This window comes from Chiroxiphia lanceolata, chromosome 1, assembly GCF_009829145.1.
Source record: "Chiroxiphia lanceolata isolate bChiLan1 chromosome 1, bChiLan1.pri, whole genome shotgun sequence".
NCBI classification, from domain to species: Eukaryota; Metazoa; Chordata; class Aves; order Passeriformes; family Pipridae; genus Chiroxiphia; species Chiroxiphia lanceolata.
The window spans coordinates 22,065,582-22,090,429 of NC_045637.1; the positions used below are offsets into that span (position 1 = coordinate 22,065,582).

The following is a 24,848-nucleotide window of genomic DNA, read 5'->3' on the forward strand; positions in this document are numbered from 1 at the left end:
TCCTTTAAAAATAAAATTAGAATTCAGTTCTGTAGTTCACTCACTGCATTTTAATGGCACTCTGCCTTATGAGTTTTCAGTGGCTTTGTCTTTATTTTCCATGTTTATTCATTATTTGTATTACACTGAAGGCCTTTTTGTGAGAAAGCAGTATTATCTTGCCATGATTACTTCCTGGGTATTAAAAATGGAAATCATAAATTCTATGCTGTTTCTTAATTTATGTGCCCAGTATCTTTTTTCCACTGTGCTAACAGTGAAGGACAGAGTCCAGCACAGCACAGCACACTTTATAACTCATAGGCAGTGTAGTTCCAAAAAGGCTGATGTGCATAAGATTATCATCACGAAAGACTTCCAGAGACCTTGCAGGTACTGGATCCTTGAGAGGAACTGGCACCCATTCCACCAATGGCAATTCAGTCTTTATGGACATACCCCAAATTCCTCTGTCAGTGGATGCATGCAATGTTTTTCCAGAGCTGTGCAGCATAATTGTTATGGGTCAAAGCAATTCTCTTTGAGCTTTGGATTCTAAAATAAAGAACAGTAAAATTCCTGTAGCCCCATTGAAATCCACCTCCTGAAATCAGGAACAGCAGAACTGGGTTCTGCTGATGGCAAGTAGCACTGTTAGCCCCAGCAAGATCTGCCACTTGGTTCCTGAGCTGCTTGGAGAGCTGGACTCACCTGAAAACTTTTAAGTTGTTCTGCTATCTGAATGCAAGACTGCCCATTGGTGATTATCCTTATATAAGTAACCTGATATTCTTCGTTCCATTTTCATCCCTAATACTTTCCAGCCATCGGTACATGGCCTTGCTATGAGGATAGTCTTCACAGAGCGAGAAGATGGTAAGCCATGGCTCTCTTGAGTCTCTGCATCCCAATGTATGCTGAAAACTCAATGACGAAAGGAAGAAACTATTTTCCTTCCTCAGATACACCCATTTGAACTTACAGCAAAGCCAAATTTTACAAAACTTTCATTCTACATGGGCTCTTATGACTAGCCACATCCCCATCATCTTTCAGTGCATTCCGGTAATGCCGTAAGCACTGTGCCCAACATGTGTCTAGTGGGGTTTGTTTGTGCCTTCCAATTGAACTTTTCAACAAAAAAGTGTCAGTCTCTAGTTCTGCTTCCTACTATTTTTGGTCAAACTTCCCTTCCTCAGATAATGCCCATCTTCATCCAGATATCCAAAACAACATAGCAGGCTACTGAGCAGCTTCAGCCGTTGCAATTGCTGTGTGGAAAGATAGAGACTTTTTCCCTCGAAATAACTCTTCTATGAACTTGTGTTATTTCCTTTTCCTGCCTTCCAAGACCTTTAATAGTTCCCTAATTTTGGCTCTTGGAAAGCTGTTGCTAAGCTCATTGCCTAAGCAGAAGCAAACCAGAAATTTGAGTATGCGTGACCATCTCACAGCCAGTGCCTGCTGTAAGCACACAGTTCTGGGATGGCTCTTCCAACAGTGAGACTTGGTCCTGACAGGCTGTGATAATGGTCAGGTTGCATCCACTCCACTGTGTTGACCCATTTAGCAAGTGAGCTTTTTAATGTGTGTCTGTTGTGACGTGCAGGGCTCTCCACCATCCAAACCTGCCTCAAATGCCCACAGCTAGTCCTCCTGCACAAAAGCCTCTACTTCAGAAATGGATGTTTTATCTGTGGAAGAAAACTGACAGTGTCACCAAAAGGCCTGCCTGCCTTTTTGGCAGAGTAAAGAGTCTTGAGATTTCTCAGTAAGTTTTCTTCATTTTCTTTGCAAAAAACCTTCCCTTTTCAAGTGAAATCTTTCCATTCCCCCTGCTGTCCCATTCAATGTTAAGAATGAATCGTGGTTATGAAGTAAATTCATCATCTGTTCAAATGGAGTTCCAAGTTTCTCAGCACTGTAATTAAAATTAATTTTTTGCTGTTGCAAGGATGGCCTGGCCTAATGTGAGAAGGGAAGAGACAGATTGGGGTGGTCCTGAAGTCAGATGTACTCCTTTCATTGCCAATTCCATGGTAAGAGGGGAAGGTACTGACTGCTGCAGCTGGGTGGGCTGTCTTCGTGAACCACAAGTAGCAAAGAGAGAAACAACAGGCAAATGGAGAGAAACCTGAATAACCATGCAATCCACTACAGTAGGCAAAAGTTTTGAGGAAAACTAGTGCATTAAGAATATTGGTCACCATAGTTGCAGTTAGTGAGATTCATTAGGAACAATCACTCACAGCTATTCCTGCAGCATCTTTTAACAACAGGATTTCCAAGCATACTATTAGGAAAACAAACAAACACCACCACCCCCAAAAAACCCAAAAAGTACCACTAACACCCCCCCCCATATTTAAAAGCTTTTAAGCTCCAAGCAACACTTCCCACTTGGTAAAATATAAATAAAATTGTATAAACAAAACCTCAGTTAATTTGCAAATTCAAGCACTCAGAAAATGTAACAAATATATTTCTGTCCAAATTTATTGTGGTGGGTTTTTTTCACACAGGGGCTGCAACTCTCAAACATCTTACAGACATCCAAAATTTTCACTATGTCTTTGTAAAAAGCTCAGATATGGACTGGGGAAGTGGCAATACAATGGATGGAAAATTGTCTGGACTGCCTGATTCAAAAGGTTGGAATCAGCACTACAAAATCCATCTGGTGGCAGGTGTCCCCCGGGGACCGGTACAGGAGCCAACACTTTTTAGTTGTGTACTAACAAGTAGAACTTGTGGATAATATCAAATTGCAGGGATGTGTTTGATATGCTGGAGGGCAGGGCTGCTGTTTACAGGGACCCTGACAGTGGGAGGAATGGACTGACAGGAGTTTCATGACATTCAATAAAGGCAAATGCCAAGTCCTGAACATGGGATGGAATAGGCTTATGCAACATCTCAGACCAATTGTCTAAGAAGCAACTTTATAGAAAAGGACTTGGGTTCCCCGGTGTGCCTCAAGCCAGATGTGTGGCAGCAATATGCCACTGTGGCAAAGACCAACCATGTGTTGGGGTGTGCTAGCAAGAGTATAGCCAACAGGTCAAAAGCAGTCATTCCGCTCTGGTGTTCTGCACTTGTGAAACCCCAGCTGGAGTACTGTGTTCATTCTGGGGTTCCCCAGTTGAAGAAGTTCACTGACAAACTGGAGGAAGACCAGCAGAGGGTCACCCAGATGGTGATGTTTGAAAAGAGGCAGCCAGAGGTGGTTTGGTCCAGTCCCATGATGAGAAGGCCAAGGGAGATGTTTTTGCCCTTCACTACTCAGTAACTGGAGTCAGACTCTTCTATGTGGTGCACCCTGACAGGATAAAAGGCAATGGGCACAAACTGCAGCACAGGAAATTCATTCCAATGTCAGGAAAATAATTTTCACCATGAAGGTAGTTCAGCACCAGAACAGGCTGCCCAGAGAAGCTGTGTCACTTCCATCCCAGCAGACATTCAGAACTTGACTTACAAGGTACTGAGCCATCTGATCTTGCTGGACTAACCTATAATGGAAGGAGGGACAACATGACTTCCCACAATGTCTTCCAATGTAAATGACCCCAATTCTAAGAGGAAAGGCTGCTGAGGGAGAGTTCAGTCCCACTGAACTTATTGCTTCTGATATGAAACTTACTGGTTGAGAGGGATGTGAAATGAAAAGCTCATGCCACCCCACAAAAACAGTTTAGATTTTAGAATTTTTTAAATTGTTTTAGTAAGTCAACACCAAGGCCTTTTTAAATTTTGTTTTTTGTTTCTCTGAAAGGACATGAGAAAAGTTTAGCTGTCCGTCAGGTAATCAAATAGTAGCCTGAAGCTCTTTCATCTAGAAAAAGTGCCCTAAACTTCAGGACAGAAAATGTTAGCCTTCCTCTGCTTTCCCTGACACAGCATGCTCTATCCTGGAATAGTAGCTCTGCAAAGGGTAAGTGTGGAGGGGGAAGATGTCCCTGCTAGACTCCTGACAAAACTTTTTCTCAATAAATGCTTCACCACATCCAAGACAGGATGTATCTCCAGAGAAAAATATCACTTTCCTGAACAGGGCCACTGTGTTCAAATCAAGCAAGGAAAGTTTTTAAATAGCTTTACCAAAGCCTGTTTACCAAGCCTGTGAACTCTCAGGCCATGAGAGGGAGCTTTTAAAATGCTCTTCATGTACAGGAAAGCCTTTTGTCTTCAAGAGTTCAATACAGGTCCCTGTCCCAGCCTCACAGTCCCACTTAGTAGCGGGCTCCCATCCTTTGCCCTTCTGCTCTCCTCTGCCTGCTGGAAGTGAAAGATGCCAGCAGCAGGCAGTGACGCAGCCGGCCGGGTTTGGAGCCGTTCTTATCTTGTGTTTATACACTCAGCATTCAGTGCACGGCCACAAAAGGGGCCTGCCCAGATCTGCCTGCTATGGCTGGTGACAGAAAATGTGCTGCCTGACACATTCAGACTGAGTTAAAGGGGTTTCAGTTTCTTTCCATCACCCTGATATTTTCAGTTCTTGTTCTCTTTTAATAAATCTTCAGGTTTAGAAAGACATTGTATGTGAGAGGTTATGCACAATTTGCCAGAGGGGTGTTAGTTGTTAAACTATTAGCCTTAAAAAATAGTTTTATCATGTAGTAATAAGACCAGTATTTCTGACAAGCTTGTGGCAATAGACCTAAGAAGTCTGATCCCCACAGTTAAGCACATGAGCTTTTCACAGCTTGAAGACAGGGTCAGGCACCCAGCTGCCATGGAACCTTACATTTCCACAGTCAGCTCTGCCACTGTGATAATTGTCATCAGGGGCTGATGTTCCACACAGTTGTTCTCTCCTGTGGCCTTCTTTCACGTTTCTGTTATCTCAGGGTCTTCACCAGAGAAAAAAAATCGATGTGATACAGTCAGGAGCAAGGCAGAGTTCAAGATATTTGAGTTTCTTAATTGTATTTCTAGATTATCCAGTGTTCAGCATTGGAGAAGGTGGTCTTATTAAAGATGTTTAACTTTTGAAGTTTCAGAATTTCTCATTTGCAAAACAACCCTATCACATTCTTATACATTTTGTACCTTTGTAACTATTTAAGGCCCAGATGGATGGTTTATTCTTCTCAAGCTTTTGGATGGAAATTATCTTGAGCTTTTTAAAATGTGCATGAGTGGATTATAACATTTTGGTATGTGGTCTTGTTTTTGGAAGATGAGCTGGAATGCTTTTATCTTTAAGTTTGTCATTTTCTTCACTGTGAATTCTCCCTAGAGGAGATCACAGAATCACAGAATATTCTGAGTTGGAAGGGACCCACAACAATCATCAAGTCCAGCTCTTACAAAAATAGCCCATACTGGGATTGAACCTGCAACTTTGCGTTATTAGCACCATGCTGTAACCAACTTCTGGAGGAACTCTCAGGCTTGTATCCACCACAGGCTGTATCCTCTCTTTAACAATGTCTTGGAACCTTTATCTACAAAGTTATCAAAGCTCAAATATCCGATCAGTTTCAATATAGACAGTCTGTGCTCAGGAGCCCCAGTATCCATCCAATACAATATGCTTCTCCTTCCTTTGGATCAATAATGGCTAATAAGGATGAAGGTAACATATCAAACTCCTTCAGTGTTACTATTGATGCTTTCTGACAAGCTGTTGACTGAAAGAAGGGGCCCTGCAGGCACTTTCTGTTAAGAAGAAAAAATAACAACAAACATTTTTTTAGTGCAATCCCTTTCATTTACAAAGCATGTGTAGTAGTCTGTTTCTTTTAGAGCAGAAGAAATCAAATAGCAGTGACAGCATCTTGGAGCTGAGAACAAAGACATTATCTTTAAGCCAAAAGTCTGTACTAGGGTGGGGGATTTTTCCTGCTGTGAAGACTTCTATGTTTGTCTGCATTTAGTAGCTAACTTTTTTTCTCTGCTATGTCTGCATATCTTTAACATTCACACAAACCACCAGAGATAACAAAGGAGCCACTCTGCCTTTGTTGTGAGACAAAATCTTTGTTGTGAGACAAAATCTTTGTTGTTTGAGTAATTTGGTTCCAGAAGGGAGCCTAAGCCTTCCTGTAACAATGGGAAGTGGCTATGTTCAGCCCCTAGCATTACATGTCATCGTAATAGCTCTGAAAATCTAAGGACACAGGCAAGGAAAGGACTGTAGGTTTAATTTTTCGTGCAACAAATCTATGCACTCCAAAACTATACATAAGTCTTTGGGTAATTGAGCTTGTATTACAGGTCTGAGACAGAAGCTGCAATTTTCATGGTACTGGTTGGGAACAATCACTTTGAGATCAGTTTATTTTTAATGAAATAATTGTAGTAGACTAAGGTAATGACACCCATGGACCACAGCGGGTGTTAGCAAGAGGAGAGGTGATATACAGCTTCCTGAGGACTGAGAGGGATTAGCAGGTGAAGGATGTGTGAAACATTGCAGAATGACATGAACCAAACATCTCTGCTGATCTGCTGATTTTTAGAACCTAGTAAAGGTGAATGCTATTTCCTAGGCTTATTTTTGGTTCGTCTTTCTTGAGAACTGGCAAGTAGGAAATGGGCTAGTTGTTTTATGAAAAATGTTCTCTCCTGGGAAGCTGGCTTAAAGTTTTTCTTGGAGAGATCATGCTGCTGAGCATTGGTCCTGGGCTTGCTTCCTCAGAGACTGCACATCACAGTTAATCTTCCTCCTTCAAATTCTGCACCGGGGAAAGTAGTAATAAAAAATCCCAAATACAGTCATGTGAATTTTCTTGTGATTTTGATACTTTTTCCTTGTCATCTTGTCTTGCCTGATAAACTTGTCCAGCCATCCCCAAGTCATTTTGAGCATCTTTTCTGACACAAGACAAAACACACAACCAATTCCCTTCAGATTAGTTCAGCTGTGAGAGGGCGTGCATGTGGTTATGGAGGGTGTGGTGCATGTGTATGATTATTAAAATCAGATAACTCAGGGAAACGAATTACAATTTTTAACTGTTGTTGCAATCTCTTCCGTGGAAGAGAAGTTTTCACATGAATATTTCTTGCATTAGAGGTGAAATCGGATCCCCATCCCGCACTTGCTGTGTTTGGAGTGTTGCCAAAAAGCTCTTTTAAAAAGGCATTCCTACTGGAATATGTCATGGACTATTCTTGCTCCCAGCTCAAATGGGGAACCGGAATGTAGACCTCCCAGTCACACACAAGAATGGTGGCATTCGGGAGGCTCACGTTGCAATCTAGAGAAAATAAGCGTCAGGGCAGAGGCAACACCACATGAAAATGACAGGGAGAAATAAGCAGCCCTACAAACCTGCATTTAACACTGGCCAGAGCTTAAGTCAATGTAACAATTAGCTGGGATTTACACAAACATACTTCTACTAAAAAGTTGGTTTATTGCTTCTAAAAGCAGTATCTCCACAATAGAATGAGCTGCCTAAAGAGTTCAGTGAAAAGCGAGAGGAGAAGGAAACAACTGAAAAAGGTGAGAGCCAGATCATGGAGAACTCTTTAAGGCAGAGCACTAGATGCAGAGTCTTCTTCATTAATCTTCTGGTTAGCCTATCTTCCTTAGAAGGTACTATCATTCTGTAAGGAGAAAGAAGCATAAATATATATATTCTGAGCTAGAGGTAATTTCATTTTAGGTTCTTTGTTTCCCAGGTTTATTTTAAACAAGTAGACCCACCTCTCCAGTAAACTTTTCCTACTTCCCTTGGTGTTACATCAGATTAAACCTGGAATATCTTTTAGAGATCCCATGAAAATGGTTCTATTTTTTGCCAGGTAACTGTCATAAATATCAACATGCCAAGTAGAACTGTGACAATAAAAATGTTGATCTCCTTGACTGCTGAGTGACATTAAGTGAATCTCACTGATATTTAATTTGCAAACTGAATTGCACTTATTGAAGGAGGGGAAAAACAGCAATGCTTGTGTTGATGAGAAATTCTGCATTTGAAAACACTCCTTATTAATGATTCAAAACATACAGTTCCTAGGAGCTGTAAACAAGTTCAGTATTCTGCACACTAATCCATAACCATTATCATATGTAGGGAACATGAAGTTACTCATAAACAGATGTTCCCTCTGCCAAATCCATTCATTTAATGCACATTTTACTTTCCAAGTCCTAGTTAGCAACTTTCTGTGGTGGGTGGATTACATGAAAGGATGGAAAGGCAGGGATTAATTTGCCTGCAAAGGAGCAATGTCTTCATGACTGTTCTGGAGTCTTTTCCATCTTGCCTTGCAGTGGAAGAGTTGTTCGTCTTGGACTTGCTCTCACTGCCCTGGAGGGCAATCAGCTTTACATTTTCAGGCACTGTGAGGCACCAGGAGATGCCAAACTTGTTCTGTTACCAGAATGCTGCGTCATATAATGTGCTCTCTGCACTGACTGGGAATGAAGCCTGGCATTCACAAATGCTTATGCCCAGAGAAGGCAATTATCTTGCCATAAGTTATAGGTAAGCTTTCAGGAAAAGGTATGCCAAAAGCAAAGGGTGGAGGAAGAATTACTGCTCAAAGCATAACTCATTTCTAAGTGACTTCATGTTCCTCAGTGTCTAGTTCAGCCAGGTGTTGAGTACTTTTAAGTCCAGATGTCCCACCATCTTTCAAGGCAACCTGTTCCCCTGGTTAAGTACTGGGGTGAAATTTTTTCCATATATCCAGCTGGAATTTCTCTCCTTTTTCTGTAGATGTCCAAGAAGCATGTAACTCCCTATAAGGAAGATGTACGCAGCATAAAGACCTCCCTCAGCCTTCTCTTCTCCAGATTAAACATATCCAGTTTTCTCAGTCCCTCCTGCTGCAGTGAGTGCTGCAGCACTGTGACCATCTTGGTGACCCTCCATTGGACTCTCTCCAATTTGTCAATGTTTTACTAGGAGCCCCAGACTGGACACAGTAGTCCAAATGCAGTCTCATGAGTACTAAACAGAGGAGATCCTTACAAGGATCCTTACAAGGAAAAGGACTGTCATGAATTAAAAACCTGGCCAGGCTCTGCTGAGCTTTCTCAGAACTCCATCATTGCAATTATGTAAGGGGAGCTTCTCAAGGATATTTAAGGAAAGGACAAGAGACAATGAGCACAAACTGAAATACAGGAAATTCCATTTAAATGAAAGAAAAAAATGTCTCACTGTGTAGATGGTGATCTAATGCTGGAACAGTTTGCTAGAGAGGTTGTGAAGCCTCCATCCTTGGAGGTACTCAAAACACAACTGAACACAGTCCTGAGCAACTTGTGCCTCACCTTCCTTTGAGAAGGGGTGGGTTGATGAGGTGTCATCCAACCTTGACTATTCTGTGATTCTGTGAACTGCTAAGTGAGATTAAAGAAGCTATATGTCTAGGGCAGGTTATAGGATGATCCACATTTGGATCAACAACATTTGAATCTGTCAACATGAGATGCAGGGACACAAATAAAAGATTGTTAAAAAAAATAGTGATAGAACCCACAAAAAGATGTTATTCTGGAGTTGGTGTTGGGTGGCACACAGAACCTACTTCAGATGTTAATGGGAGAGCAGTTCTGTGTAATCACAGTACAGTTAGGTCAGTGTTGCAATGGGAGAGAACAACCCAAGCATATTCAGCACATGGATGTTCATTTTCAAGAGATGTTTATAAAAATGAGATTAAAAAAAAAAAGATGGGGGAAAAAAGCGCAAGAGCAGTCTGAAAGCAAGAGCAGTCTAAAAGCAAGAAGGGAACAGGAAGCCTGGGTGCTGTTGAAAAATACTATATTAAAATCCCAGGTAAAAGTTTTGTCACAATTTGGAAAGAAAACAATATGATCCAAAAAGGCCATTTCACAGCTCAATAGGTACATTAAGAATGCTACCACAAGCAATAAGTTAATGTTTAAAAACTGGGAGCTTACCCAAATTGGGAGAACAGGAAAGACTATAAAATATGGCAAGTCAACCATATACCAAAAATTAAAAGGGCTAAAAAAGAATATGAGGTGATCCTTGCAAAGACTGATAGTAAATAGTTCTTTATATAGCAAAGGCAGGAAGCCAGCTAGTTAGATGACAGCTATATAAAAGGGCACTTGGGGAGGACAAGGAAACAGCAAAAATGCTCAGTGGGTTTTATGTTCCAGTCTTTCCTGATGAACACATGAGGAAGAGCTCCAAACCCAGCATATTCTTCATAGAAATTCATCAGAAGAGCTAGAACAACAGGAAACATCAGACCAAATAGATAAGCTGCAGGTCAGTAAGCCAGCAGGACCAGGCACCACTTACAGGATAGCTCACATGTGAAGCTGTAGAACTGCTGGCCAAGGTGTGTAAACGGCCATTACAACTGGCTTCTGTGCTGGAAGAGCGGTGCAGAGTTGCCAGTGTAGCCCCCCAGCTGGAGGGGTCTTGTGAAACAACAGGCCAGTGAGTCTGATTTCCATCTTTCCTACAACAGCAGAGCCAAAAGATCACTGTACACATGAGGAAACATGATGTCAAGGGAAGCAGTCAACACGATTTCTGTAAGAGACAACCTTGCCTCACAAGTCTGCTGGAAGTCCATGGAGGTGGTAACAAGTATGTAGAGAAACTGGACATATTTAGATTTTCAGGTAGCTTTATACAATTTCTCATCAAAGGCTATGAAGATGCTAAGCCACCATGGATTGAATAAAAGGTCTTTTTGAGATTTGAAAATGGAAAGGAAAAGTTAGGGCTCAACTGTGACTTCTTCCGGATGGAGAAGCAGCAGCAACAGAACTCCTAGGAGTCACTCTGGTATTATTAAATATCTTCACCAGAAGCCTGGAGCAAGGATGTGTGTCTGGGATGCCCAGGTTTGCAGTCAATGGCAAGCTCATTTGTCTGGTGAAATGCTGAGCTGTAGGTGAAGAACTCCAGGAGGATCCAAGGAAGGGGGCAGAAGGGTGACCCATGAGCTTCAGTGTTCACAAAGGTGAGGTCTTGGGTAAAATAATCTGTAGGATAATCAAAATCATGTTTACGTGATTCTGAACTCACTACTGGCAGCCACCACTCAAGAAAATGCTCTTGGAGTCACCATGGATTATTCTCTTAAAAACCCAGCTTGATGTGCCATGGTAGCCAGAAAGCCAGGAAAATGGTGAGCATCCTCAGGGACGCAAGTCCAGCTTGGTGCACTGTGGTAGTTTGGGCTAGGCCTTCCTTGGTGACCAGTTTGTAACCAAGGAAGGGCCCAGATTTACCCAGTATTCCCTACAATTTTTACGTAAACCAGACTATAAGAAGAAAGGAGGGAAGGCCTTCCGGCGGCTTGGAGGTGCAGGTTCCCTGCTGTTGAGTCTGTCGTGTTGGGGAGCGAGGCCTGGTAAGGCCTTGTCGACCTTGGGAGGCGGAGGTTGCTGGCGATCGTCCCGGAACGACTCTTGATTGTCCCAAGGAGAGTGGTGGGATATTTCTTTGCTAACTCTTTAGTTACTAGATCTCCGGCTACTGATTAGGACTATATATATATTTTATTTTGGTTTTGTTCCCTTTCCCTTCCCCCTTCTCTTTCCCTTGTGAAATTGTATATATTTTAATTGTATATAATTGTAATATAAGTGTAAATATATTTATATATATCACTTTAGCTGTCTCTCTCTTGTTTCGGGTTTTCTTGATTGTTTTTTTCTCCCTCTTCTCCCTGAGGTTTGGGGCGGGGGGGGGGGAACGCTTGTGGTAAGGTTTGGAGACTTGGCAGGGAGCCAGCTTCAAACCATATCATGCACCCACACCTGTAGTAGTGTGTGTGAAAGAAGGATATAGTGGATTAGAGAAAGGCAACCAAAAGAGCCAAGGGAAACAGCTTCCTTAAGAGGAAAGATTGGAAAGCCAGGATTGTTCACATTAGAGAGGAGATGTCTGGGGCATGACCAAGATCTTTTAATGAACTTATAATTCAAAGAGTAGAGGTGAGTGAGAAGTCTGGTCACCTGGCAATTAAGGAGTAACTTGCTGAACAGAAAAACACTTGTTTCCAGAAAACCAAAGGTTTGGTTGATGGTGTTGGTAGTCCCCCAAAGGAACTTCTTGTCACAAACACCAGGATTGTTCCTCTGATCTCATCACACCCTGTGCCCAAGAGGCTCTGTAGATGCTTATGCAATGTCCTATGTTCTGCAGGAAGTCAAATTTTTGCTCTGTTACTCCTGAGCCAAGGGCTGATCCAAGCCGTGGGTGTGCAGTGCTGCTGGAGCTTTTACTTGAGAAGAAGCAGAGGTCCTGGGATCAGCAGGGCTGAGGTATTTCCATTAGAGCCAGGCATTTGCTCCATTCTTCTGGCCAAATTGTTTTGAGTGCCTTTTTCCATTATATGGTTTTCAGTTGTGTCCCAAAGGAAAAGAAATTATGTGTGTGCCCTTTATGTTCTTTATAGTATATTTAAAAAGGGGGGAAACCCCTTTGTTTTGAATTTCCTTCCAAACAGGATTTTTTTTGGTTGTCTTTGGATTTTTTTGCCTTATTTTGTTTGACTGGTTAATGTCATCATTCATCTTTCCTGTTTTTGCTCTTAGATGGTTCACAGATGTCCACTGGAAATGAAAAGGTAACATGCTGAATCTTGAACACAAATAATCTTCACTTGTAACTTGAACTGTTATTGCTCACAAAAAGAAGACAGAAAAGATATTCCACTTGATCTTGCTGCTTTGGTTTCTCTTTTCCCTGGAAATTTTAAAAACTGCCTCCCAAGACATGCACAAGCCCCAAAATAATTTTTTTTACAATAACATCACAGCTCAGTTGGCAACCTTCCCCAAAACAAGACTTTCCTCATCCCATAATTCCTTCAGGACTTTGCTAAATGCACTGCAACTTTCTAATCAACAAAGATGTCTTTTTTCTTTTCCTTCATCTCTTCCCACTTAAAGCAGCTTGTTGTCCTGTTCAAGTATTTATTTATGCTGTTCACTGCAAGAAGCTGGGCTGATTTCTCTGGTTCTCCCTGTCAGCTCTTATTCTCAGGAGCCCCTTCATATCTGTTTTTCCACTCAAACTTGTACTTGAGCTTCTAGGTGTGACCCTCTCTCAACTTTCCAGGTCCAAACAGTGGAGTTTTTGCCTCATCTGCTCCACACACTGATCATCTTTGGAGATCAACCTTTCCTAATTTTGCATTTTTCTGTTTCAGACAGGACATCCTCTTCTTAGAGGAAAGCCATGATTCTTAAGGCCAACGGTGACAGCCCTATGGCATCTGTCCCTGTAAAACACTATGATACACACAGTGTGTGTATCATGTCATATTTTCATCATAAGATGTGGTAAAAAATACTTGGTTGGAATGTAAACTATTCACTGGAGATGAGGGCAAACATCCCCGTACCTGCTTTCCCAATGAGTGTTAGAGTTGATCATGTTCCTGCAGAGGAACAGCATGACAATTCAGCAGAGAAAGGCGGCTGAGCATCAAGCACACCAACCATCTCTGGAAATCATATTATGTTGTTTTCATTAGTTTCCAATCTTGGTAAGCTGGGATTGGCTGAATGCTCTGGGGGAGTTCAAAATGAGAACAGCTGAATCACAGCAAACTCATTGGAGTGATCGAAGGCAACTGCAAGCAGAAATCTGCATGAGTCATCCTAAAGAAAGAGGCCAGAGAAAAGGGTGGGTGTGATCTGTATTAAAGTACATAGCTCTTCTGGGAACATGAACATCTCAGGAGCTTCTGCTTTCCTATTCTGGTGTAAATCTAAAGGGAGTCTACTATTTTCTATTAATTGCTCTAGATACGGATGGGTTCTGCTGGGAACAAGAGGTACAGCCCAAGCTCTCACACCCATTCTGTCCTTAGATCTACCTGGTTTTCACCTGTTGCAGATCCATATAAGTGGGAGAGCATCACTCCAAAACAAAGGCCCAGGGCTGAGCAGGGATAAAACTGTACCCAGAGAGAGTACAGGGCCATTGCCTCAGCCTCTTCCACTGTGGTATTCCAAAAGTGTAAAGAAAAGGAGCTACTTATCTTGGGCAGAGGCCGAGAGCACAGTAGGGCCATGCTTTGCCCTCATTCCCCACCCTGTCTGACCAGTCATGGCTCACCTTTCTACACCTCCCATGCTTGCTAGTGCTATCAGGAAGGGGGACTAACAAGAGCTATTTGACTTGATAGATGGATGCACCGATTTTTTTTTTTATATATTTTTGTGTGGATTGAGGGACTGGCAATGCTACAAAGGGTGTTGGTCTGAATCCCACACAGCAGTGTCTCAGCACCCTCACATTTTGACCGTAGTTCCATGGCCTTTGTAAAACTGTCATCTAGTGCACAGTAAACATCTGCTTGGTAAATATAGCCACCAACAAGCTTTTGCTTGAAATCCCCGAAGGAAAATAGCTGCCCCATCATCTACATATCCTGATTGTTTCTGGAAGAGTATGTGGTACCCTGCTATCCTCAAACCAAATAATAGTACCCCCTACTCATCTCTGGTGGAGATGACTGTGCTAGTGAGACTGCTCCCAAATATCCTTCTATTGGAATCAGTTGGGTGAGACCACAGTTTAAATCATCTTCAGCTTGATTACTGGGGTCCTTTTGACCAGTTGAATAACCCAGGTGAATACTTTCCCTAGCAGTCTGCCAGTGCATCAGTGCTGAGCAGCTGAGTGCTCACTCACATGCTCCCTGCTGCTGAGCACCAGGCAACATGTTTGAAGGACTCCTTCACAGTGACCCCAAAGGCTTCCTCTGGCCAGGCTCCTGCTGAATTTTCCACTCAAAGTATTGTTATTTACAAGGTGTCACGCTTCCACAACATGGTCCAAGCAAGGATCTCAAAGCTCTGTGTAAATGAAAATCAGTGCCATCTCACAGTGACCTTCCCAGCCTCAGCATGGAGCCACAGTACCTCCAGCTACTCCATAGCTCACCTCCTCTCTGCCTGGCTTCATCTTCTGGGGTTTGTTGCTTTTGCTGCTTGCTCTTTCTGTTTGCCAGAGGAAGAATGCCAGTGTGACCATAAACTCTGTGTTCCCCTCTGGTGAGGCACCTCCACATTCAACGGAACTAAGTCAGGTTAATGTTTACAAGAAATATTCTAATTCCAGTGTGTAAAACCATCCTCTTGACAAGGTCTTTCTGTGGCTAAGCATTAAAATATTTATTCAGACTGGACCAAGGTCTATTTCAAGTCAAAAAACCATAGTCAGACATTCCTGCATCCTACAACAGTGGTCCCTCAAGCTGATTGTGACAGGGCAAAGCTGGCTGTTGCTATCTGGTGGATGGAAAGATTCTCTCCTGCTCATGCATTGTCTCCTCGTTTCTGAAAAGAGCTGCACAGTCACAGTCAGTGGTGGCTCACTAGCTAAGAAGCATTGCTGCTCTGCATGTGTTTGAGTGCCCAGCAATTTCAGGGAACTATGAGATGGGCAGTTCCCCTTTTAATACTCTGATGTCAAATAAAAATACATATGACCAAATATATGCACCAACTGCCTTCATCTAAGCATTGGATTTACCTGCATGTTCCCACCAATCTTTAACAGCAGGAAATTATGTCTTGAAAGTTTTCTTCATTTCTAGTTTCCCTGTATCTTAATGTGAAAATCTAGTGTCTGATGACATACAAGCTGTTTTTTTCAGGTTTTGGTGGGTTTTTTTGTTTTTTTAATCACATTATCAGATGTCTCCCAGAAAGTTTCTCCTCGTGATCTTACGGTATGAATAATCTTTGGGGTATTATGACATGTATCTTCCAAGATGAGTCCAGGAAATGCAATCAGGTGAACAAACAGAAGTACAACTACATATTCCTGCACCTTCTATATATGTAAGTGTTTGATAGGTATGTAAAAATACAAGGCTTGCATTGATACATGTAATTCTCTGCAGAGAGACACTGCAGCAACAGATGAAGTGACATGCATGTGTGTATGTCTACCTGCATATATTGGGCCTTCCTGTTCCAAAGTGTGGTATTACTAACTTGGAAAACTGAAAAATAAGATGAAACGATCACACTTCTTCAAAAACGATGAAATTTTAAAAAGTTAATTTATAGAGAATTCTCTGTCTTCCAATCTTCAATCTTCATGTTCTACTCTGGGAGATACTTTCAAGCTTAAAAAAAAAAACACCATTGTTGAGATTCCTATATAATCAAAACAGGACTTTAAAAGACCCCATTTGACATGAGCCACGTACTGAAGCTGTGAGAGCTGGCAGCAGTGACAGTATTACAATTAAGAATAACATTTTTTCCAGATAGGATAAACACCATTTGTCACACCATAAGCTTTGGGATGTGAAAATGGAACTACAACTATTTCCTTTTCTCCTCCAGATGTAGATGATGTTGCTTCATCGTCTGACATTGCAAATATTAGTAGATATCATTAAATGAAATTTAAAGTCTCCTCTCTTCCATCTCCCCTCCTCATTCCCCAATTTTGACAGTTTTGTTGAGTACTGATATAGCAGCATTCCAAGTGTTTTATTACTGATTGGCTGTATTACTTCATATTCAAAATGTGCTATACCAGAAAAGGAAAATTCAAAGAGGATGACACAGAACTGTGGGAATATGTGCAGTTGTTAATATCCATACTGGAAAAATCCGGTATTAGTTGTGGCAGCACAGTTCAGAATTGCAGATCTAGGGTCTGTAGGACAGAAGAAAACTTGCACCTAAATTGGACACATGGGTATCTTTTTGTTATGACAGTTGCACCCTTTACAGAAATGTCAATAAAGCTGTTAGCTATTCATTCCATATGTCAGCAAACAGAAGAGGGATATGTGAGACCACGTCCACGGGTGCAGCTGGAAATGCTCACTGCAGCTCTGCAGAGCAGAGGAAACACAGAGAGGATCCCAGCTGGGATTTTCAAATATTCAGAATGCAATATTCTGGTGCGTATCACCTAGGAAGTCTGTGTGAGTGCTGGATGTGTAACAATTTTGAACACCTCTGAAAACCCTTCAGCCAAAAGAAGGATACCACTAAGTGAAGCACAATTGCAGGGTACTGGATGGATCACTGTTCTTCTCAGCAAAGTCAAAAAGGGATTTTTAATGACGAAAGATAATTAGCAGCCAGGTAATGTCTCTTGCTGCCAAGATGGCATAACAAGGCATCCCTTAAGGGACTCAGAGGAAAATCAGCCCCAAAATGGCCAGCAGCACTCTGAAATCTTTCTTCTGCTCTCCTCTGCCTGGCTCTGAGCCACAGAGGGATCTCCCTGGGGAATTTCACCTCTGGGAGTGCCTGTCAGAACTGTGCTTGCTGGTGTGCTCTGGTCCTGCCTGAGCTTTAGGCATTGACAATTCATAATCTTTCCAACTGTTTTCCTTCCATTAGTTCAGAATTTGACTTTTTTTTCCCCAGACAGTGCCCTCTAAAGCAATGAGAGGCAGCCTGCATGTGGATGGCCAAGCTATTAGCCTCTCCCCCTCTCAAAACTAAAGAAAACACACATTCCTTTGCAGTCTCATCACAAAAGATGCACAGGCACCTTCTGCCCACTCCTGTCCCCACTCTGGAAAACAGTGATGCCCATGTTTGCAGAGCAAAGTGCTGCTGGGCTGTCTCCCCTCTTCCCTCCCTCATGGAGACTGTCCTTCCTGGGACCCGAGTTGATGCCTATGTTAGTCTGCAGTGAAGTGAGTACCAACTACTCAGTCCACCCAAAGGAAGGTTAACTTAAAGGAAGACACTGTTTTAGTTACAGCTCTTGAGAAAACATCACCCTACAGCTACCACTAGGAACAAAGCAATGACTTAGTGGGGGACAAAAATCATATGTTACATACAAGAAGATAAGATGAAAACTTGTTAGAAACTGCAAAGTGACATAACTTGAAAAACTAAAGTAAGTGCTGAACAGCCTCAGCTTAATTCTGTGCATTGCAATAGTCTTTTCCCACATCATTGCACATGATATTTCCCCCAAGACTCCAGCACACTGTTACGGGACATGAATGACAGAAGTGCTGTGTCCAAGCTTCACCCCATGGTTCAAGGTCTGGTTCCCTTCCACACAGGAAGCCCCAGCATTGTCCTCTGCTCTCACATGAGAAACAGTGTCCTGAGGTAAGGACCCCTGCTTTGTCCCCCATATGACATCTCAATTCTGGGGAAAATGAGGACCAGCCAGAAGGATGGGCCTTTCATCCTCCTCTGTTCCTAAAATACTTTATTTATAACCTTAAACAGTCTGGGAACTTGGCATCTCCCCTATTTTTTTATCCTCTGACATCTGCTCTGGCTGCCTGCAGTTTCCAACCTGGGAAGGATGGAAATTTCGTTACAGTCCCCCTCCATTAAAGCACACACCTGCCTTGGGGTTGAGTCAACCCTGGTGACATGATTTGCAAAGCAAAGCCTTCCTGACCTGAGCTCATTGTGCTCTGGCCGTGCTGCCTTGTATACTGCCTGTCCTCCCTGTGCTGTGAAAAGAACATTCACATGCATAAGGCGGTCCACGATGCACAAGCTCAGAAACATCAGAAAAAGTGTTTGACCTTCATGTGTCAGGCATGCTAGAAATGGATTGGCATGTGGCAGCAAGAGGCACCTGTGCCTTTTGCACAGGAGAAAAAGGGAATATTGCAAGTCTTTTGATGTGTCTCAGTGAGCAAACAGCAACATCAACAAAGGCAGCAGAAGATTTAAAAAAGCGTGCTTGTAATAGCTGAACACAAAACCATCCAAAAGTGAAGATTTTGATAGCTTCAGAGACAATTTGCTTTGTGTTGTGCCTGATTTACTGTCATTTCACATAATATAAAACTTGAAAATAAGACACCATCAAAATGTTTTGGAGAGGTAATGGCTGCTTCGTTTCCCCAGGGCTAACATCCTGCCTCAAGTGAACTTTGTCCGTTCTACAGTCAAAGGAAGGCGGTATCCATAGGCCTCAAGGTGGGAATGGTTTAGGCTGTATTATTTAGGGCTCCTCTGAGTGAGGGGAGAGACAAGGAGATGGAAACAATCCTCTCCTTTTTCCTGAAACATATCTGTTTGCCCTGCTACTGTGAAAAATCTCTGCCTCCAGTCGGCTTTGCTATGACTCTGGTCCAGGGAGATCTCAGCTGTTTAACCAACAAAGTCAAGCAAAGCCGAAACTGAAATGAAGGACTGTGACTAATTAAGATGTTATCTTGTGAGCACATTGAGATGAAAGTTCCTGGGAAGAGAATACAAAAATCCTAAGTAGCTGTAAAGTGGTTCTTTTCACCAATCTTATGGCACAGTACCACATAATAACTCGCAGCTGTGCATATTTGATCCCCATCTAGCATCAGCTTATGCAGTATTTACATCCTTATTACTGGCAGTGAAGTTGGGCAGAAATAATGGGAATATCTGCTACACCTGATGGGAGACAAACATTTTGCATAACTCACACTTGTTGCTGAGCATGGCCCAGAAAGGTAGAGGTGGTGGGAAAGCAACTGAGCTTGGAGAACATGGAACCCTTTAGAAATCAGATAAAAGGGAAGAGGAAGCATGTTTTGGAGTGTGAGCAGGCACTCAATGGATGGGAGAAAGAAAAGCAACTTTCTTGCTTTGCCTCTAACTGGAGCTACAGGAAAGAGTAGTTGAAGTGAGAATTAGCAGTGCATCAGGCAACAGCACGTTCTCAGAGAGCGAGCTGAAGTCCTCGTTAGTAATGTCCTTTAACTGATACTTGATGACCTGTGGCAAAAGTAGGGGGTCAGGTGGGTTTCTTGGCCACTAACCCAGGCAGGGAACTGCTCCTTGGCTTGAGGAAGTCTCACAGACACAAAGGGCCTTGGCATGTCCCTAAAAGAGTGGGTGAGGCACACCACACCCTGTGGTGATCAGGCAGCCTCCTGCCATCAGGAGTTCTGGGACTGCTGTCACGTAGCCTGGTTGTGGAGGAGACTGGCGACAGCTTTTGCGTGAATGACTGCCCATGGGGAAATGGATGGATACCACCACTTACGCTTCTGCAGAGCACTAGACAGCTGTTGGCAGCTGAAATCTTTGCTTCCTTTTTAATGAGGTCAAGAACAAACCCATGAAAAGCTATGTTTTCTGTATTTGAAAACCATTTTGGCACTTTCAGTGCTGTCCTATGGGCACCCTGGAACAGATTACTTCTGTCTTTAAACAACCACTCCAAAGTCATTGCTGAACAGCAGGGACAACCTTCCCAGACAGTCTGCTGGGCAGAATGGTTTGGCTCTTCTAGGGTCTCATGCTTATCAGCAGAAGTATATTCCAGGATCATATCCAGCTGCAGGCAGAAACAGGCAGCAAGCTAGCACACAACCTCCCATATGCCATCTGCTCCAAGAACTGGAATCCAATCCCAAAGCAGCAGCCGTTCAGTCAGTAAGGTGACTAAACCTGGGTCAGCTGAAGCCAAACTCTCTATTTGAATGAACAGATCTCCAAGTACAACTTCTCTGATGCATGCAGTAGCACCAGGCTGGATCATCACATACAAGATGAAATTAGCCTTTTTCCTGCCCTGAACCCCAAGTCAGAGCCAACTTTTCAATTGTCTGATCGATGTGGGTCATAAAACAGAAGAACCACATTGCAAAATCTCTGTGTGCTGGCCCGGCTGCAGAGAAGGAACGTGAGGAAGGAGTCAGCAGCACAAGGCTCACATCAGGTCAAGTTCATGTATACATGGGAGGTTTAAACTCAAGCACACTACCAGCTGTAGCTGCCCAAGGCAGCCAAGGCTCAAGGACAAGTGAACCTCAGTGGATGAATGCCACAGAAAAAAAAAGATCCAGAGCTGTATGAAAGGACCCAGCCCATTTGGAGGATCTCTGAGCAGTGACCCCCAGGGGAGACATAGCTGCCAGTGTGCATAATTGCCAAGAGTTTAAAGGGAAAATCCACAGCAGAGCATGACTCTTGATGTTGTCCAGATCAAAGCAGCTTTGTGGTTTAGTGAATGTATTATCATAGGGAGGGAAAAAAATTAATGGGAGCCTCTTCCAGGACAGCTTAGTAGTAGGTAAGGGATAACCTGCTTGGTACAAACAACTTGCATATAACCCTCACAAACATCCTGGAAAATTGCCATTGGGCTTGAGAAAAGAGGGTACAACATGCCTCAGACCAAAGACAAGCTCATGTGCATGGGCTAGGTCTGTAGGCTATACAACATCACAGTCATTTCAGCCTCCTTCCCCCCTTCCAGGGTACTTGAACAATTTTGCCTGATCTTGCTTCTTCTCTAGTGTCTTGTGGTGATTTAGGAAAATGTAAGGAGACATAGTCTCAGCTTCCAGAAGCTTCTCTTACACAGGACTGCTAAAGAGAAACTTCTTATATTCCAGCCCTCCCTCCCTCTCCAAGATCTTCTGTGCAGGGGGGAAGTACAGATGCACCTCAGTATTTGCTGCTTGGAGACAATCCTACACTTGAGACCTTTATCTGACTCACCTGATTTGCCCTGACTGGCATGTGACTGATGTAAGCAGTAGGACAAGCCTGATGTGGGGGAATGTCTGTTAGCACATTCCATCCATCCAGTTGTCCACAGATGCCTAACGTGACCCAGGAAGGCAGACACGAGGCCGGGCATCTCAGGCCTTACCTGTAATTGCTTCCTGTGCAACAAGTTGCAGTCATATGACAGCTACAGACATTAAGACTATTTCTCCAGCAGGAAGACAAGCGGGAGAAGAGACATCCATGACACAATTTTAGATCAAATCATTCCAGGAACCACATGTGCTATGACAATCACAATTCATAGACTGAATCCTGAAGGTCTTGCTCAATATTTTTTCTGGAATTGAAAAGTGTTTGAGGAAGCAATGCAGAAGCCTTACCTAGCTAAACACTTTGAGACCAGGAGTTCTGCTTTCACTCAGAAGGTATCTAGCACCACAAAAGCCTGAAAGTCTGTCTTGCTTTACAAAGTACAGAAGAGAGATTCTCTGCCCTGAGGAACTTGCAATATTTGAAACAAACAAACAAAAAAATGCCAGTGTTTAGTGAATTCATTTAGAAACCTAAGGTAGTAGACCATTCTTGCATGTTTACTGGTGAGGTTTAACTGGAGCAATGACTGGGCAGCTTCAGAGGAGTTCATGCTCTGGAGTTCATAACATGATGGCAAGTGCTGACCAGGAGTACATTTCTCAGCATTACCAGGAAGACGGAGAGAGAGCTGGGAAAGAACAGGCATCTGATTCCTTGCATTAAAACAGGTGATTAAGCACTACACAGTGTAGTACTCTGTATGTTCTGGTAATGTATGCTGAACCCAGTGAAGGCAAGGGGTCCTTTGGCATTTGGTGCACTCAGCCTACGATAGGTTCCCCCATTGTTTCTTACAGAACATGGCAAAAGGTCACAAAGAAAGATGCCTCTCCTGTTCAGTATTTATCATTAGAGGTGAGGATTCCCTGTCCTCCCATCCCTGACAGACTGAGGTCAAATGAGTTCAAAAATCTCACTGATAAGGTTGTCAAAATATACCAATTGAATGTCAGATATGATTAATAAGGAAGATAATAATGATATGATAGCTCATGGGGAGGAGACTGCTGAACCAGTTGTAAAAATGGAGAGTACATTAAAGCAGGCAGCAGAGCCAAAGTCAGATGAAAAAATCAGTTCTTTAATACTGTCTGTGCAACAGACTAGGAATATAGAAAGGAGAGGAAATCCCCACACATACACCATTAGCAGAATCACAAGAACAACTACAAGGGCCACAGCTTCCCTTTATTAGCACCAGCTGCTGTGGCATACATGCTCCAGGTGACCCAGGAATGGCCATACAATTCCTGCCACTCAGATTACAGTTGTTTCCAACCCCACACATTTGCACAAGAGAAGGCTGGAGGCTGAGGCGGAGGAGGAAGGGAAAGGCAGAGTACTTCACTGCTCTAGCAATGAGGGTCAGTGAAAGCCAGGACAGGTTTTACAATGCCCTCTCAGCCACTCCAAAGCACCTCTCAGCAGAACCGAGAGGTGATGTAGTTGGGATGAAGAGCACATCTCCTGTACCTCGGAAGAAAGCAAGGCATAGGGAACAGCTCTTGCTTTCCTGGATCATGGGTTTTCCTTATGCTGTATCTGAGGCAGTGACCCCACATGAAGCTTCAGGCACAGGCTGCTTCACCCCAGTCTCAGCCTCATTTATTGTCTTGTGTTCCAGTTCCTTATTGTGGAAAAGTTGGAGAGGGTAGACCCTGGCAGCTCAGCCTGGCACATCCTTGGGTCCTTTGGATACTGTGGAGTCCACAGGTACGCCCTGCCCCAGGGCACTCACTCGGCGTGCTCGGCCTTTTCCTTCCCAGCCACACCAGCACTCTCCTCATTCCCAGTACTCTTGTGGGTCTCCACTGAGCCAGAGCTCCCACCTTGGCTGAGCTGAAGGAAAAGCAGCAGAGAAAGTAAATGCTTTGCACCCATGGGAGGGTTTCTGAGTCAGCAGGTGGTTAGCAATTGTATTGTGCATCCCTTGTTTTCCCTTTTTATTATCATTTACCATTATTACTGTATTTTATTTTATTTTCAATTGTTAAACTGTTCTTACCTCAACATAAAAGTTTTACTTTCATTCTCCTCTCCATTCCTGGGTTTGGGTTGGGGGAGTGGGATATTGAGCAAGCAGCTGTGTGGTGCTTAATTTCCAGCTGGGCTTAAACCACGACAGTCCTTTTTGGATTTTTACACACCGTTTCTGTGTAAACTGTCAGTGTACCAAGTAGTACTGACACACAACCCTGGAACAAACACATGCAGCTGTAACCTACACACAACAAAACTCCAGACAAGCCTAAGTTGATGGTGGGAGCAGGGGTCATGGCAAGGGAGCAGGTTTCTGGCCACCAACAGCAGAAATTTGGGTTAATCTTTTATATCAATAAATCTTCCATTTAAATTTAAAACTCTTCTCTCATCTTTCTGCCTTCAAACCCTACATCAAACATGCTTTACCTACTGGTGACTTACTGCTAATGAATCATATGAAATAACCATTTTTCTTGCGCTGTCACAAAGCCCTATTCTGGGGTAACTGCATGTGTGGCATTTTCCAGGTGGTTGTGATAAGTAGCCCATGTGAACAGAAAAATAAACAGTATGGCTTTTAGATGCTACTCAAATTGCCCTGGATTGTTTCCGCAGCACCTGTACAGGCCCTGCACCAAAGCCCCTGGCTGCCTCCAAGTGAAACAGGGCACTTGATGCTATCAAGACAACCAGATGCTGAGCAGAGAATTTAGAAAGTGTCAGCAAACAATACTGGAGTTGTTAGGATATTTAAAAGTGTCTTGAGCAGCTGTAGCCAGCTAAAGTACATAAAAAGGAATAGCAATTAATTCACAGCAGCCCACACCATTGATCTAACACACACAAACTGGAGAAGCAGATGACTAAATGTCATGTTCCTGACTTGTTCCTGAAACCCAGGTAACAGATTTCCAGTTCCTTACCAGACATGGTAGAAAAAAATGTGCAGTGATGTACTGCAGTGGCTGTGGAGTCAGATAATTCCAATAGGAGGGGTTGTTTTCTCTTATCCATAGACAAGTGAAATGAAGTACTCTATATCTATGAAAGTATAGAATAAAAAAGTCCAGTTTCAAGTCAGTTGCTTCCCTCCTATTGTTTTCTTTAATATACTTTATTTTCCACATTTAGCTTAATTATTTCTAATTGGTGGTATGTTATGTAAGTCCCTCTTACCTGAAATCAGATTTTCAGAGATTCCTTGGTCCACTCTCACTGTTCTTAAAGCCAACAGTTTTGTTGATGGTCAGGAGAACTAGCTCCAGTGCAGACTCTGATCATGAGAACCAGTGTCCAGGCATCAGAAAGGTGAAAGCATGTACATGGGAAAACCCTGTACCTCCCTCCACACATCTGCTTTAGCAAAAGACACGAAAGGGTGTATATAGAGGTCAGTCCTGTGTCTGGGCTCAGC

The 24,848-nt window shown here is 43.0% G+C and overlaps 1 protein-coding gene across 1 annotated transcript in view; it reads right to left on the bottom strand.

Moving 5' to 3' along the window:
• Nucleotides 1-2,505: 2,505 nt before the first annotated feature.
• LOC116799473 (basic proline-rich protein-like) overlaps nt 2,506-24,848 on the bottom strand; it is a 47,059-nt gene continuing 24,716 nt past the window's right edge. The window contains exons 5-6 of the mRNA XM_032712652.1: nt 21,966-22,079; nt 2,506-5,643 (exon numbers count right to left, since the gene is read on the bottom strand). Coding sequence (XP_032568543.1) covers nt 5,569-5,643; nt 21,966-22,079 — 189 coding nt within the window. The 3' untranslated portion in view covers nt 2,506-5,568. The remainder of the gene's footprint in view (nt 5,644-21,965; nt 22,080-24,848) is intronic.